Source organism: Leucopleurus acutus, assembly GCF_964270905.1.
Source record: "Leucopleurus acutus genome assembly, chromosome: 9".
Lineage (NCBI taxonomy): Eukaryota > Metazoa > Chordata > Mammalia > Artiodactyla > Delphinidae > Leucopleurus > Leucopleurus acutus.
In genome coordinates this window covers 106,383,908-106,401,439 of record NC_139144.1, presented here as the reverse complement: position 1 = coordinate 106,401,439, position 17,532 = coordinate 106,383,908, and the positions used below count along the sequence as shown (strand labels likewise).

Below are 17,532 nucleotides of genomic sequence, written 5' to 3'. Positions count from 1 at the left end.
AATCAACCAATTTATTTATTTAAAAAAAAAAGAGGCCCGCATGCCACAACTAAGACCTGGTGCAGCAAAAATAAACAAATAAAAAATAAGTATTTAAAAGAGAAAACTGTGTCCATTAAATAAAAAAAGATTACAGCAGAGATACATGAAACAGACTAGTAAAACACTTTCAAATTCATTCCTGAGGCCACTATAAAACTAAACAAAGATATTAAAAAAAAATTTGACCATTATTCCTCATGACCATACATGCAAAAATTATTTTTAAAAAATTAGCATAGGGCTTCCCTGGTGGCGCAGTGGTTGAGAGTCCGCCTGCCGATGCAGGGGACACGGGTTCGTGCCCTGGTCCGGGAAGATCCCACATGCCGCGGAGCGGCTGGGCCCGTGAGCCACGGCTGCTGAGCCTGTGCGTCCGGAGCCTGTGCTCCGCGGGAGTGGCCACAACAGTGAGAGGCCCGCATATAGCAAAAAACAAAACAAAACAAAACAAAAAATTAGCATATAGGACTCAATAATACATTAAAAGGATAATACACATCATGACCACATGGGTTTATCCCAGAAATGAACGGTTCGTTTAACATCCAAAAATCAATACTTTTTAAAAATCAATGTAATGTGTCATAATAACAAACTAAAAGTAGAAAACCCAATTATCATCTCAATATAAGGAGAAAAAGCATTAATCAAAACCCAGTATCTGGGATTTCCCTGGTGGCACAGTGGTTAAGAATCCGTCTGCCAATGCAGGGGACACGGGTTCAAGACCTGGTCCGGGAAAATCCCACATGCCACAGAGCAAGTAAGCCCGTGCGCCACAACTACTGAGCCTGCGCTCTAGAGACCACATGTCACAATTACTGAAGCCTGCGCGCCTAGAGCCTGCACTCTACAACAAGAGAAGCCACCGCAATGAGAAGCCCGCACACCACAACCAGAGAAAGCCCGCGTGCAGCAACAAAGACCCAACGCAGCCAAAAATAAATACATATATAAATACATAAATTTATTTTTTTTTAAAACCCAATATCCACATTCCTTATACAAACTCTCATCAAATTTAAGTATAGAATGGTATTTCCCTAACCTGATCAAAGGGCATCTGTAAGAAAAACCTATAGCAAACATCACAGGTAAAGGCAAAGACTCAGTGCTTTCAGCTGGAATCAGGAACAAGACTGGGATTGGGCTTCCATTACACTGCAATTCGGCACTGTAATGGAAGTTCTACCTAGTGCAACCAGACAAGAAAAAGAAATAAAAGGAATTCAGATAGAAAAGGAAGAAGTAAAACTGTCATCATTCACAGCAAACATGATCAACTATGGAGAAAATCATATGGAATCTATGAAAAAAAGGTACTGAAACTATTCAGTGAATGAAATAAGGTCACAGAATATAAGAACAATATTTAAAAAATCAAGTTTTTCTACAAACAAGGAATGAGCAGTTGGAAATTAAAAAAATCCTTGTACTAGCTTAAAAATATGAAATACATACTAGGGATAATCATAATAAAATTTGTGAAAGACCTATAAATTAAGAACTATGAAACACTGCCGAGAGAAACTAAATACCTAAAGGAAAATAACTAGAATTCCCAAAAGGAGACACAAAAGGTTGCAAATGTGGGTAACCTTGTGCTTGGACAAAACCACATTAAGCAAAGGAAAAACCACACCTGATAAAGCAGAAAACAAAAACATACTTTCTTTCCACCTGGAATATGGAATGTAAAAATGGATATGAAAAGAACTCTAACTCAAAATCCTAAGAAACAAACTAAGACAAGAACTCTGTATGCCTATTTTTATTCTTCTTACATTTTCTGCATCACTTCCCTTCTGTTCTCCCTTTAGAATATAAACAAATCCTTTTTTTTTAAAGTTCTAGTTTATATCTGTCATACTGAGCAGAACCAAGAGAACCAAGCATGTCCACACTAATCCAGAGTTTTAAAGGAAGAACAGCACATCCCTGAAGACCAAGGGGAAGATTAACTCGGCAGGACAAGAGTGGTCAATGCCTTTACCTAGAAACTCTCCTTCTAAGGCTAAACATTATACCAGACATGCTATGTTATTAAGGGAATCAACTTTCCTCATCTGCAAGACTTAAAAATAGCTACTGGAATTTTTACAATCTTCAATTACACAGCAATTAGATATCTATAACGAACACAACTCTTTTACTTATCATTCTTATTTCCTCATCCTTTCCAGGAACCTGGAGCTTAGATTAGAAATTTTATAGAATATTAGCTTGGAACAGGATTCTAGCAACTGTCTAGTCCAAGGGTCAGCAAACTACAGTCCACAGGCCACGTAGGGTCTGCCACCTCTTTTTGTCCAAATTTGGCTACTGCCTGACTTATGTAAATAAGCTTTTATTGGAACACTGTATGCTAATTCAGTTACATATTCTCTATAGGTCTTTCAAGCTACAAGGCACAGCAGAGGATTGCAAGAGAAGCCCTGTGATCTGCAGAGCCTAAAATATTTACCATTTGGCCCTTTACGAAGTTTGCCAATCTTTGCTCTAGTCCAAAGGTTCTAACCTTCTTTCTTTCGCCTCAACACCATTCTCACGTATACATGCTCATATTCTGAATCACTAACTGAGTCAAAATTCCATATTTTATAAGTGAGGAAATCCAGACCCTTTATTTAAACAGCAACTAGAGGAAGGAATTGGACTAATATTTAAGAACATTCAAAGTGAGCATCTTTGCCCTATAGTATAACTACCAAATTTTGAGTAACCAAGCAAAATTTTCAGAAAGCACCCCTACAACATGTACTTGAAAAATTATTTGTAGTCTTGTTCTAAAACTCTCTTACTTTCATGGGACCTTGGAGAGGTTTCCCTAAAGTGAACTTTGTATTTCGCTTATGAAGTGCAGTGCACACTGACAATTTGGTTTGCGGGTCTTACAACTGAATTTCCTCTTCCTGTGTTGGAAGTTAATCGCAGTATGAGTCCTGAAGGAAGACAGAGCAGGGCTCTGCCTCCCAATTACGGAAGCCATAAAAGCTAGACCCTTGAGTTCTCTACTGGCCCGGGCAGGCTGGGAGAGGACAAGAAGTCAGAGCTCAGCCAACTGAATGTTCCCATCATGACTTAGAATCTAGAGAAAATGACACCCCATTTCTTTTCCCAAGAATCCACACCTTCTTTTTAAAAAGTGAAACCTTCTCAATTGCTAAAGATTAGTTGCTAAATTGGTGAAGTGTAAGGGAAAAAATGTCAAAGAAAGGGACAATTTCCTTCTACCCATCTGTATTTCCTTCCACAGACAGAAGTAACAGCTCTGCTGAGACTGTGGTCCCCACCGCTCTATGCAATGGTGCAGAGAATGGGAGGAGTAGACTTCCCAGAGCCTCCTTCCCTGTGTGGTTCTGAGTTAGAGTATGCAAGGTAAGGCAGTCACAGGAGCTTTGAGTCACAATTATCATCAGTTACTCTGATGAGGCAGAGGCAGGACAGATGACGGACGGACACACACACTGCAGATAGGAGGTTCTCAGAGGTCAGAATGTGCTCTTGAACACCATGTGTGGCATCCGGGCTTGTAGGTGCTGTGATGGTCAGTGGGAGCTTCTTGAGACTCGATACCATCAGAAGTCAACACCTCCAGTACTGCAGACTTGAGACAGTCCACTGGAGCCTCCGCAATAGTCTTCAGTTACAAGGGCTTCCGGGCAAGCTCCCAACCATCAGTATCAGATAACCAGACTAAGTTTTCCTGACCATCACACCCCCAGCCTTTCCAAGGATTGTACAAGCCTCTAATTCCTGTGTCAAAACCCTTCATACTTGGAATGCAAGGCATGGCCTCTGTCCTAACTAAAACAAGACTGATAAAGCTCAAATAAGCCTAGCACTACTGAAGAGCTGAAGAGAGGTTTCATTTTACTTCAACAAGCTAGCATTTTTATATTTGTTTTCTCATTTAATCCATCCCCAAATTCTCCTTTTACAGATGTGAAAAGTAAGACTAATCAAAGTTAGTTAACAGCAAAATCAGATTTAAACTCTGGTCTACCAAACACGAAGTACAACGCTCTTGAATTTATTCAGGAAGCAACTGCAGTAACAAACCCTGATTTCCTATGTAAAAATATTAAAGGGTAACCATAACTTCCTGAATGTTTAGGTAGGAAGACCACTAATTCATGGAACCTACAAAATCATGAAGGCAGAATCACTCTAAAGCACAGGATGCAATCTGCTGGCCTAGAAGACACACACTCTCTTTGAATTATGTTGTCTTTTTTTAATCAACTTGGTTGCCAATATTTTAAAAATATAATTATATATAAGTACCAGAGTTACAGCTTCTTCCAAAAAAATAAAAATATCAAAAGATCTAGAACAGTGGACCCACATTCTGCTGTAGCTAAATCAGCTAAAGGTGAACAGCACCTGGCCAAACAGGAACAAAATTCCTGTGTCTATAAGAAGAGTAAGTGACGAGGAAGTGGCAGCCACAGAGCCTAGCTGGAGAAGCCCCATCAGCAGCTGCAAGCCCGCCCAAGGCCCACACCACCCTGACTTCCGTTGTTCTGCAGTCTTAGTTGTCCAACTCCTTTATGTGACTCTATGAACTACCAAAATATCTATCCTTCCAAAAGAATCTTAATGAACTGTCTCATCATGCTTATCTTTTGTATACAAATGAAGTATCAAAATCCAATAATAAGAATTTCAGAAAGTGAGAACAGAGGAACTGAAAGGAGAAAAACAGTACCGTGAGAAAATTTCCCAGAACTGAAGGATGCGTATTTCCAGACTAAGGTATCCACCAAATGCAGCACAAGAAATAGAAAAAGACCTATGCTAATGAATCTTATAACAATAAGGAGGAACCGTTAAAACCTTCCAGGAAGAGAAAAAGGGTCACATACAAATGACAGGGAATCAGAATGTCATCAGACTTCTCAAGAGCAGAACTGGAAGCCAGAAAACAACACAGCAGTACTACCAAAAATCTAAGGAAAATGAATCTAAGTCAAATCTAGAGTTCGAGAGCCTACCAAATCATCAATCAAGTATGAAAATAAAGTAAGAATTTACTCAGACATGCATGGGTCTCAAAAATTTACCTACCTTCAACACACCCACTCTTAGGAAACTGAAGCCTGTAACTCCATATTTGTTCATTTGAAAATATAAACATAAAGAATAATTTTCCCAGAAAAATTTAGCAAAATTGACCCATGGATTTAAAAAAGCTAAATAGACCAATAATATCAGAAGAAACTGAAAAATAAACAGGCAACAGATCCAAATGGCTTTGCAGACAACAGCTCTTCCGACATTTAATAAAAAGATTTTTACAATGTCCAGAAAATCTCACAACTCATTCTAGGAAGTCAGCCTATCTTACAAAAAACAGGATAGCACCATGTGCACACACAAATACAAAACTATAAGCCTATCTCTCTTATGATCACAGATAAACCCTAAAATGAAAAGCAACAAAACACTGAAAAGGACTTACAGAACCAGAAGGTTCTGAACACAAGATTGCATGATTGATTCAGCATTGGAAATCTATCAATACATCACAGTAAGATATTAAAGAAGGGGCCTCATGGTCACCTCAATGATGCAGAAAAGGCTTTGATAAAATTAAAACCCCAACTCAAAAAATAAACTTTCTGAGCTAAACAAACAGTAACTACCAGAAAACTACAGCAAACACTATACTCACTGGTAAAATATTAAAAGAACGCTCATTAAACTCATGACAGGATGACAAGACAAAGATGCCTGTCATCACCCCTACTACCCAACATTATATTGGAGGACTTGACAAGGAATGGTTCTAGAACGAGAAGTACAAGAAAAAGAAATGAGACATAAATACTGAAATAGAAGAGACTGCAGATATGACAGTCTGACTAGAAAATCTAAAGCACCAAACTCTTAAAAAAAGATTCCAATAAGCCAGTTATACACAATAACCAAAAAAAAAAGTTTTTCTATAGTAGATCAGCAACAAATTTCAGAATATAATAGGATGAAAAACTATACCATCCACAACAACAAATACAAGATATCTAGGAATAAAACTAACAAGAAATGTATGAAAACGATATAAAGAAAATTTTACTAAGGTTAAGTTCCATAGAAGACAGAGATCCCTTCTCCTATGGAACTTACCTTAAGTAAAATTTTCTTCGTATCTGCAATCTCTTCTATTCCAATATTTATGTATCCCAACCTCTTAGATCAGTGCCCAGCACAGAGCAGGTACTCACAAATGTGGTAGATAACTGACGGGCAAAAAAGAGCTTGACAGCAAGACATTCTTGTTGCTGAATGAAAGAACCCATATTGTAAAAGTAACCATCATCCCAAAGTTATATTAATAAACTCAATGCAATCCCAGTAAGAATTTCAGCAGAATTCTTTATAGAATGTGATGATTCTGAAGTTTATCTTTTTTTTAAATGCAGAGCTCATTGAAATTTCTGAAAAACATGCTATAATATATATAGACACACACCATGGAGCAGTAATTTTTTAAAACTATGAATGAGAATTTAATATGTTCTAAAGTTGGAAAAGATAGAGAATTCAATAAATCATATTAGAACTGTTAGAAGCCCCAAATTCACACCACACCCAAAATAAAATTCCATATGCAATAAAAGCTAAACATAAAAAAGTACATAAGCATAAGGTATTAAAAGCACAGAGGAACTCTTGGCATGGAGACACCATTACGAAAAAAATTTATGAAAACAAATGACAAAAAAAAATCTGAAAAAGAAAATATATATATGTGTAATTATATATAAACGAGTCACTCTGCTGTACACTTGAAACTAACACAACTTTGTAAATCAATTACACTTCAATAAAAAAAAAAACTTGGGTGGGAGCGGTAGTTCCCTGGTGGCCTAGTGGTTAGGATTCCGGGCTTTCACTGGTGTGGACCCGGGTTCCATCCCTGATCAGTTCAATCCCTAATCGGGGAACTAAGATCCCACGTGCCGAGAGGCAAGGCTGAAAAACAAAAAAACACACACACAAAAAAAGTTTTTAATATATGTAGCCTACAACACCGTATTTCCACTTCTAGAGTTATCAATCCTCCAGAAATATTTGCTTAAGCACACCAAGATGTGCCTGTAGACGTTTAGTGCAGAATTTTCCACAGCAGTGGAAAAGGACATATAACTGAAATGCCCATCAATACAAAAATGGTTAATCAATAAATGGTGGATCCATGTAACTCTCACCTACTAACACAGGAGAGATCACCAAGACCTACTACTAAGTGAACAAAGCAAACTGGGGCGCACTACGGGATTCCATTCATACCATAAAAAGCCACACAGCTGTAAATGTGCAACTTACATATGCACAGAAAAGGGTGCAAAGGGATTCATGAAGAAAATACTTTATTCTTTAATCACTAATTTGTCAAGTGTTTGTTGAACATACACTACATGCCGGGAACTTGGAATAAACGGCAGGTAAAACAGGCAGCATTCCTGTCCTCAAGGGGCTTACAGGCTCCTGGGGAAGGGAGATTTTAAAAAAGTAAATAAATAACCAAATAAAAATCACAGACTCAGATAAATGCTCTGAAGAAAGAAGGGTGCCACAGAATTTAGGTGAGGGAGACACACAAGCACGAGATGGACATATCTGAGACGGAAGAAAGAACGCTCAAGGCAGGCCTCCCAAGGAGCCTGAGGCCTGGGGGATGAAGAGCCAGAAGGAGGGCAGGGGCGGTCCTCCTGGAGGGAAGCAGGCTGACCCAAGAGCTTGGGGAGGCTGGGGGACCGAGTCACGCAGAACTCACAAGTCTTGGTAAGGAGTTTGCCTTTAGTCTAAAAGCAATGGGAAACCAGGCACCTGTGACAAAATGGAAGGAAAAACTCCAAATCATCAAGGACAAAACCTACTTAATCCTCTAAAATAGCCATTCTCAAAAACTTTCTGGACTCAAATGTATTGAAGACACCAAAAAGCTTTTGTTTATGTGAATTACACTCACTGACATTTGTTATTTTCGAAATTAAAAATGAGAAACTCAAAAGGCTATGCAAGCACACATTCCATTGGCCACCTGTACAACGATGCCTTCACGTGTCACGCAGCCTTTGGAAAACTCCACTGTGCTCCAGTGAAAGAGCGAAACGTGCAAGTGACACTAGTACTATTAACGGAAACACTTCTGACCCAGGAGTTCCCAGACTACACTTTGAAAATGATACAGAACCATGATTTTGAACCCCAGAAAGTAACCAAGTAAGGAAAGTAAACCAAGTATTTTCAAAATTTAACTAGAAAGCCTCAGGAAAAAAATCACGTGACAGAAAAATGGCATACACCAAATCATACTGCCAGAAGTGACATTTCTTGCATTTAGTGTCTGTGGGTTTTTCCATTGCACCATATGAGCGCTTCAATACTTAGCCCAAAATACTTAGACCTAGACAGGATTATTGCAATGTACTCATAAATAAGCATTCCTAAAGAACACGCAGTAGGATGGTTTCAATAATGAGAACCAAGCCCAAACACTGCTGTTGTTCATACTTTACCAGTTAAGAGTCTCCTTTATCCAAGTTTTCGAACTATCGTAAAAGTCACTTTCAAGTGTTTTTCTCACGTTAAAAAAAAACCTCAATCAACAAAATGTGATTGCAACCAGAAAGTGATCTGACCTGAAATCTGTTTTGAATTAGGTCCCCTATCGAACTCATCTACGCTAGGAAAACAAGACAAACTACCCAGAGGAACTGCATCAGTACCTGACCCTTTTCGGCCCCGTTTCTATCTCTTAGGACGCTGATCACGAAGCCCTAATGGGTCGGTATCAGACCACTAAGGAGTTCATGGAAAACGAGACCAGCCCGGGGAGGTTATATTTTTCAGACTCCTTGCTCTCCGAAACTCCGCACAAACACATCCCCTCACGTAGATGAGCCTAGTGCAGGGCTGTCAACCACCCGGAGCCCAACAGGACAACACCTCCTGGGCCGCGACCCTCCCGCAAAGGGCCCGGGGGCGGGCGCTGTCACCCCGCCCCCCGCGCAGGCCGCCCGCCGCCTCAGGTGAGCCTGAGCCCTCACCGCCGTGAAGGCAGGGACACGAGGGCACAAAGACGGCCAGGAGCGGCCCGCTGCGCCCCCGCCGCCGCCTCCCTCGCGGGGCCGCTCACTTACCTCCAGCGCCGGTTCCTCCGCCCGCTCCCAGGGCGGCCGCCATAGTGCTCGCTGGGCCCGGCCTTCAGCCTCGCCCCACCAAGCCAGCTGTGGGGGCCGCCGGGCCAGCCGGGGCCTGGAGACGCACGGCGGGGGACGAGACACGGGGGGCAGCGGGCCGGGCCTGGGGGTGGATGGCTGCGCGGCCGGCGGCTTGCTGGCCCTACGGCCTGCTCCTCTTCAGGAAGAAAACAACAAACTATCGCAACATGGCGGCCGGCTCGGCCCGCCGCCGCGGTGCACGCCGGGATGATGGCGGCCGGGAGGCGCCGGCGCGGGCCCTCCCCTCCTGGCCGCGGCGGCTCCGAGCCACCTCCGGGGAACGCAGGCCGAGCGCGGAAATCAAACACGCGAGCGGCCGCCTTCCTCGGCTCCTGATAGCCTACTGTTTAACGCGGGGGCGGTTACCGGCTGTAGTTCGGCCCCGGGCTCTGTCGCAAGGCGCTTTGCAGCAGTTGGCGCCGAGCTTTACGGCCGGCGGAAGTCTCGTTGGAAGGGGGAGGGAGCGGACCCGCGCCCCGCAGCGGGACCTGAGCCTGGTTTCTGTGTTCAGACTGTGCGGCGCGGGGTGGGGGCGGAGTAACTGAGCGGTGGACCGACGCGGGGAGCGAGCGCGCCTGGGGCGGGCCGGGAGGTGCCGGGCATGCGCACTGCGGACTGCGGGCAGAGGCGGGTGCGCTGAGCCGGTACGGCCCTAAGACAGACGTCGCGGAGCGAGTGCGGGAGAATTTGCGTTTGAGCAGCGACAAAGGTGGAGAGCAAGATGCTACTGAGTGACAGAAAAGGGACCAGACAGTAATGCGGAGAAGAGTGAGGGCTTCTCAGGATAAGGCGTCCGAAGACGACTTATGACTTGTTGGCCTTTGGGGGGGGGGGGGTGAATGTAATTAGGCCTTTACGTACCCACAAGCTACAGACGTTGGTTCCAAAACAACGAGTGTGGGGATTATGGGGAGAGAAAAGGGTCGTTTTAGGTAGAAAGAGAAGGCTGAGCAAAGGCGCAGAGGTGTCCAATGACTTCATATGATTCCAGATCTGCAAGCAGTATACGTGGGCGCTGGCGTATTAGTAGAAAAGAATAATTTCTCGTGGAAGAGCCTACAAAACTCCACCTAAACTGATGATAGTAAACATTTTCAGCAATGGGATAAATCAAAATTGTGTCCCACCTGAAAAGATGCAATAGGAAGAAACAGCATCACTTATGTGCTGATCCTGTCACAGATACCTAACTGAACCTAATCCTGAAGAAGTAAGGACAAAAAAAGTGAGGGACATACTACAAAACAATTGTCCTTTAGTCTTCAAAAGTGTTAAAGTTATGAAAGTCAAGGAAAGACTGAGGAACTGTTTCAGACTGAAGAAAAAAAACGACATGACAGCTGAATGCAATGCATGATTCTGAACTGGATCATTTCACTGTAATGAATATTATTGGAACAAGTTGCAAAAATTGATGAAGTCTGAAGATAAGATGGGAGTTATATAGCAGAATTAACTTCCTTATTTTGATGATTGTAGGTGATATGCAGGAAGAAAGTCTTTGTAGAAAATACTAAGTGTTACAGAATCCAAGTTCATACTGCTCACTGCAGGACAGGCCAATAAATTGAGAGATGAGGTGTTGAGACAAGGAATAGTGAATTTACTCAGAAAGCCAGATGACCAAGAAGATGATGGACTAGCGTCCCAAAGAGCCATCTTACCTGAGTTAGAATTCAGGCTTCTTTTATATTAAAGGGGTGGGGGTGTGGTTGATTACTGCAACCTTCTTGGGCCAGAATCCTTTTTTCTTGCAGCTGTCCACAGAGGTCTGGTCACAATGTCCTTATAAACCTCCAACAAGACAAATGTTATTCTCTCTTCTGCAACTTTTTATCTCGTTTTCATTCTACATGAATGGAAAATTGTTATACCTTTAAAGGTCAGAGCCCTGAGAATGGGCTACCCTGTATAGTTCAGGCTATAGGCAACATTCTTAATGTGTAGCAAAAGCAATAGAATACAAAGGTTAAAGTAAAAGAAACAGATCCAATATGGAGTCAGATTTGTTCTTCCCTCTTACAAAGGTACTTGGGGGTGATGGGGCTTCAAGTCAGGAACTTATTCTCAAATGGATCGTAATAAAAGGGTTTTAATTTTACTCTATATTAAATTTTTCTATAAAATTAAATATTGTTTTCTACTGCTTCACAACAAAAAAGAACCAAAGAGAACATTGTTTAAAAGTGCAACTTTAGGGCTTCCCTGGTGGCACAGTGGTTAAGAATCCGCCTGCCAATGCAGGGGACACGGGTTTGAGCCCTGGTCCGGGAAGATCCCACATGCTGTGGAGCAACTAAGCCCATGTGCCACAACTGCTGAGCCTGTGAGCCACAACTACTGAAGCCCGTGCGCCTAGAGCCCGTGCTCCGCAACGAGAAGCCACCGCAATGGGAAGCCTGCGCACCACAACGAAGAGTAGCTTCTGCTCACTGCAGCCAGAGAAAGCCCACGTGCAGCAATGAAGACCCAACGCAGCCAAAAATAAATAAATAATTTTTTTAAATGCCACTTTAATTGTGGTGATAGCATCACTGGTATATACCCATATCCAAACACATCAAATTATGTACATTGAATATGTGCAGTTTTTTGTACATCAAGTATGCCTCAATAAAACTAAAAAAATTCATTGTTGAAGTAAAATGCAAAAGAAAAGTTAAACAGATAAGAGACAGTTGAGAGAATTTTAGAATTACAGGCAGGTAGGAAAAGATTTCCCAAAATATGCCACAAAAGTGGGGGAGCAGAGGGACAATATGACTGAGAGGTTTCAAAATTGGGAGGTTGGAATGCGAATGTCAAATTGGAATTCCAAAAAGTAGATAAAAAAGAGGATGGAAAAGAGGCAATGTTTGAAAAGATGATTCCTGAGAACTTCTAAGAACTGGTGAAAGATATAAACCCACAAATACAGGAGGCATAACAAATATCAAGCAAGAAAAATAAGTTCATGCCTATACATATGTGGTGAAACTGAACCGCATCCACAAAGGAGATCTTAAAACAACCATAAAGAAACTGCCACCTCTGGTCATGATGAAGATGCTGGGACAGACTGCCCTTATATCATAACTTGAAAAGTAGAGAAATTTGAGAAAACAAAACTGCTTTCCAATGTTGGGCCACAGGCAGTACAGGCCTGTGGTCACTGAGAGAAAGGAAACCAATGAAGCGGGCCTCAGCAATCATCCAGCTTTCTGCCTGGGAACACTTTCTGGATCATGAGGCAGGAGGGGAAACACACGTGAAACGCAGTTGTCTTAAAGACTTGAGGAGACAGACCAGAATTTAGAGGGCCTAACATGGGGCATTGTGGGGAGGTGGTAGTGGAAATGATGGAGCTATGCTGAAGAAGAGCTCCAGAAATCCACACAGGGACACCTTGAATGTGCTGCTGCAGGGCAGAACCCCATGAGAATAAACAGAGGACCAGAACAACCAGAAAGCTGTAAGTGGAACCATTCCCGGAGCTCACACAGAGCCTGGGAGATGTTTGACCTTCAACCACCCAGAGTGCATGATCCTGGCTGACCACCCAGGACATTCAGGAGAGACCCAAGAAGGGCCAATGCATTAGGACTAGGACAAACCAGTGCTAGAATCTCCTAACAAAGCTTTAAAACAACTCTCGAAATAGTTTATGCTAATCAGCAAGTAATTTAATGGCCTACCAGAACAAACTTCATTTTTCTTTAAAGAAAAACAAACCCAGCACTCAATAAAGTAAAATTCACATAGTCGCATTTAATTAAAAAAAAAAAAAAAACTACTAGTGAAGGGAAGAAGCAGGAATATATGACCAATACCAGAGAAAAATTAATCAATAGAAACACAGGTGACCGAATTAGCAGGCCAGGGATTTCTAACAATTATAAATGTGCTCAGGGATTTAAGGAAAAATGGGCCCATAATGAGGAAGGAAATGGAAGATATAAGTGGAACTTCTAGAGCTGAAAAATGCAATATTTGAAATTAACTATTCAGTGGATAGGAATAAAAGCAGATTAGAAATTTCCAGTTTCATCTGAGAGACATAGAGAGCTGGAAAGAGCATCACTCCCAAGCTCACAACAAGGAAAAATTACAACCACCTTCAATGTCCTCGAGCCTTTAATGAGAGAATTAAAAGATTTCAGAGCAACCAACTGGAAATCAAGAGAAAGACAGACGTCTGCAAAGAAAAGCAGGACCTGAGCCTTTGCTTCCCTGGGGCAGACAAGGCCGGATGCCATAGAAGCTGGAACTAAGATTCAGCTAAAAATGTTCAGTGACATCTAAAGGCCACGTGTGGGCTAGCATGAGAGTGTGAAGCCCCTTAGGGCTGCACAGGCAGAGAGACCTGCACCGTCTTGCAAGCTTCTTCTCCATGAACCCCACCAGGCACTGACTGGGAAGATGGGCAGAGTCCCGAGCACACCCCTCCTCATCTTCCCTCTGAAAGTAAGCCGTAGGGCTTCCCTGGTGGCGCAGTGGTTGAGAGTCCGCCTGCCGATGCAGGGGACACGGGTTCGTGCCCTGGTCTGGGAAGATCCCACATGCCGCGGAGCGGCTGGGCCCGTGACCCATGGCCGCTGAGCCTGCGCGTCCAGAGCCTGTGCTCCGCAACAGGAGAGGCCACAGCAGTGAAAGGCCTGCGTACCGCAAAAAAATAATAATAATAATAAAAATAAGCTGTAATCTTCAGAGGGAAAAGCAACAAAAACGGTGGCCTGGGGACAATGGGGAACCCATTTCTACTCTGAGAAGGGGACAGCTCACAGGGGAGCCCGGGCGACAGGTGGAAGCAGGAATACTGGAGTCCACACCCTGAGACCCGGGGCAGGACGTTGTGCCGGCCCAAAGAGGCTGACAGAGAACATCGGATTTCCCCTCTCGCACCTCCTGCCACCAGCCCAACAGACGTCAAATAAAACTAACAGTGGAATACAGTTGGGAGAGCTGCAAAGACTGATTCTCCAGGGAGTGCAGTGCAAAGAGAAGACCCCAACCCAGGGGACAAACAGACACATCTCGGCACCCCAGCCCTCATTCCAGCACGAGGCATCACTGGAGGACTTGGGAGCTTTGGGTGCAAAGAAGGTAGCTGTGGCTACAACAGATACCTGCTGTACGATCCTTTCGAGGGATGCATTACTGTTGCTTACAAAGAAAGAAACTTCATAATCATATATCCTATATTTTACTTCTCAGTTATTACTTTCAACATAGTTAATTTTCTTTTTATGGTGTTTTTTTTTTCTTAGCCTATTTTTTTCTTTTGTTATTAGGAACATTTTCTTTATAAAGATGTTAAAAGGATATCACCCTAATGCATATTGATAAGATTAAAATATCCCATATGAATTGAGTGATTTTCAATTTAAGATGTCAAATAATGCATTTAGTAATGGCAACTGGAATATGAAGAGATGTTAAATACACACCTGAACAAGCAACTGTGCAGTAGTATGCAAATCCAAGCTCTTGAGTTTCACTGTTTGCTTGAATTTCAGTTGCATTTAAGTATAAGCCTAAATGGTAACTGATAATTGATTACAGAGCAACGGTAAGCCTGATTCTCAATTCTAGCCTAAGGTCCTCTCCAAAAAGTATCCCACTTCTTAAGTATAAATCTGCTAATGAAACTACACTCGCACCAGGATGGTTTCTGAAACACGATTTCATCCTTTTTGCGAATGGTGACTTGTGTGACACACACACATCGTTGGTGTTCTCTGTCGTGTTTCAGAAGCTTGTTTAAAGTGTTACTCTGGACAGTGCTCGTGGGAGTCACAGATGGCAGTGGCTGGTCCCCCAACCTTGTTACCGTCTTCCTTCACTGTTTTAACAGAGAATAAGACCAAGCCCGCAAGATTTCCTCACTACCTCAGCGGTCTACCCAGGAGAGATTCCAGTCTGATCCTCCCCCATGTTGTGGAGAGCTGTGTGAAGTCACTGCATAATGTGAATAACGAAACTGAGAGTTGTGTAAAAACAAAAAGAAAAACAGTGCTCCTGAAAGTGGGAATATTAACTTTCTAAATTAATTCTCCTAGCCGCTTAGGAATATAGCTCATCTTTCACCACTTGTCCATGCTACACATCTTGCTTCCGATGTGAGTTCAGGCTCCCATCCTTTTCTTGCTAACGTTGTTTTATCTTTCCAAGTCCAAATGATTTGTCTTGTCCGAATGCTCGTCATTCTTCCGTTCCCTCCCCCGTTATACCAATTGATAAGTAGTTGCTTGGGTGCGCTCTCCTCACCTTCGGGGTTACCTTCCAGAGGGCAGAGGACCCAAGTTTCTGGCTTATTCGTTTCCCATTAACATTAGCTACCCACCCAGCCACCACGTGCGCAGGTGTGCCAGGCTGGGGCTGGGCAGTGGAGGCGCCAAAATGACCAAGATCCTGCCCTGCCCCAGGATGTCCCCGTCTGGCATGAGCCAACAGCTCTGTGTGGTTGACGCGAGGACAGTCCGGTCCCGGAGTGAAGCTGCAAGACCAAATCATTAAAACACATTCTTACTGAAGGAAATTAGAGATCCCCGCGTTCCATAGCTGGCGCTGGCGTTCTAATACCCATAAATTTAGTTCCTCGAGTACTGACTGCAGATTGGAAAAAGAAATATGGTTATTGATTATTGCAACTAAAAATTAAAACTGCTGTTCATCATTGTGACTAGTGAGAAATCTCACGAAGCCACACCTCCGTGGGAGCCCTGAGCATTTTGGGGTGCCTTTTATGGTGTCTAACCTGACGGCAGCCACTTACATGTCTGCACCTTCATTTCCTCATTTACGCATAAAAGGCACGTAGTCCCGTACCATGAGCACAGAAAGTGAGCTATGAAGTTCCTGTAGCTTCTGTATAATAGAACTGAAGTCACTCTCCCCCTCCTACCACCTTCGAGACTGTCCGCGGGGGTGGGTATGTAACCCAAGCCGGGGCCCTCAGGATGCTGCACAGAGTGGCTGGTGGGGGGGGGGGATAGTTTTTCACACAATGACGTTGGGACAGTGTGGCCTGAAAGATGTCAGTGGCCATGGCCTTCCCACGGCAGGAGCCCTGGGCTCAGAAGAGGGGAAGGAAGAGGCAGGAATGACAGAGTCCAAAAATAATTTCTCGCGACTTCAAAGTCAGGCTAACATATTGTACTACGCAAAGGATGGAATCTTCACCAGCAGAAAATGAAGAGAATGTGGATCGCTGCTTTCTGAGCTGTAGATAAATATTTACCAGCTGTATGACATCTAAACAATCCTGTCCAAGTGGCGCACACCAAATGTTTGTTCAATTTTTCATTTACCATCTTCCATTTATAAACTACTACACTAAGTGCTGGGACTGAAAACAGCGGTTTAAGCTACATCTGGTCAGAAGGAGTTTTTAATGTGGCTAAAGAGACCAGGGAAAAATCAATGTGAAGCAACAGCAGGCAATTGGAGGAGTAGCTGGAAGAAAGGGAGGCATTCAGGGAATAGCAGCCTGGGCGGATCTAGGGGAGCAGTGCCCGGATTTATGGGTAATCCGAGAACACATGCTAAGCCATTGTTACTTTTCAGGTCCTCAGTATTGAATTAGATACCTAAGCACTTAAAAGATCTTCTTTTTAAAAAAGATCACTTCCAGATAGGATACCTTGTTTTAACTGAAAAACACTTATAAAAAGATTTTGCTGCTAGAAAGTGTTAGTGTTAACATTTAGACAATTATAGGACTGATTATGAAGATAATCTAAGTGCAAGCATTGGAAAAGCCACTAATAAATCTCTCATTGACCAGGACTTCACTGGTGGTGCAGCGGTTAAGAATCCACCTGCCAATGCAAGGGACACAGTTTCGATACCTGGTCCGGGAAGAGCCCACATGCCGCGGAGCAGCTAAGCCCGTGCGCCACAACTACTGAAGCCTGCGCGCCTAGAGCCCGTGCTCTGCAACAAGAGAAGCCACCGCAATGAGAAGCCCGCGCACCACAGCGAAGAGTAGCCCCCGCTCTCCACAACTAGAGAAAGCCCACGCACAGCAACGAAGACCCAATGCAGCCAAAAACAAAAAACTCTCATTGACCTACATTGGAACTTAAGGGAAAATAATAATGCTTTGATAAATGTTTGCCTCATAGAATTATATCGATTCAGTGGGTAAATGAGGATTTATTTTTAAAGAATTTAAAAAAACGTAACATAAAACAAAAACAGGCAGAGACTGGTAAATTGGAGCTCATTAAAATTTGAAACTGCTCCGTTGTTTAAAAATGTCACTTAAATGTGAAAA

The 17,532-nt window shown here is 42.9% G+C and overlaps 1 protein-coding gene across 1 annotated transcript in view; it reads right to left on the bottom strand.

Moving 5' to 3' along the window:
* RBM33 (RNA binding motif protein 33) overlaps nt 1-9,519 on the bottom strand; it is a 111,128-nt gene extending 101,609 nt beyond the window's left edge. Inside the window, exon 1 of the mRNA XM_082846999.1 lies at nt 9,195-9,519. Coding sequence (XP_082703125.1) covers nt 9,195-9,237 — 43 coding nt within the window. The 5' untranslated portion in view covers nt 9,238-9,519. The remainder of the gene's footprint in view (nt 1-9,194) is intronic.
* Between the last annotated feature and the right edge of the window lie 8,013 nt (nt 9,520-17,532).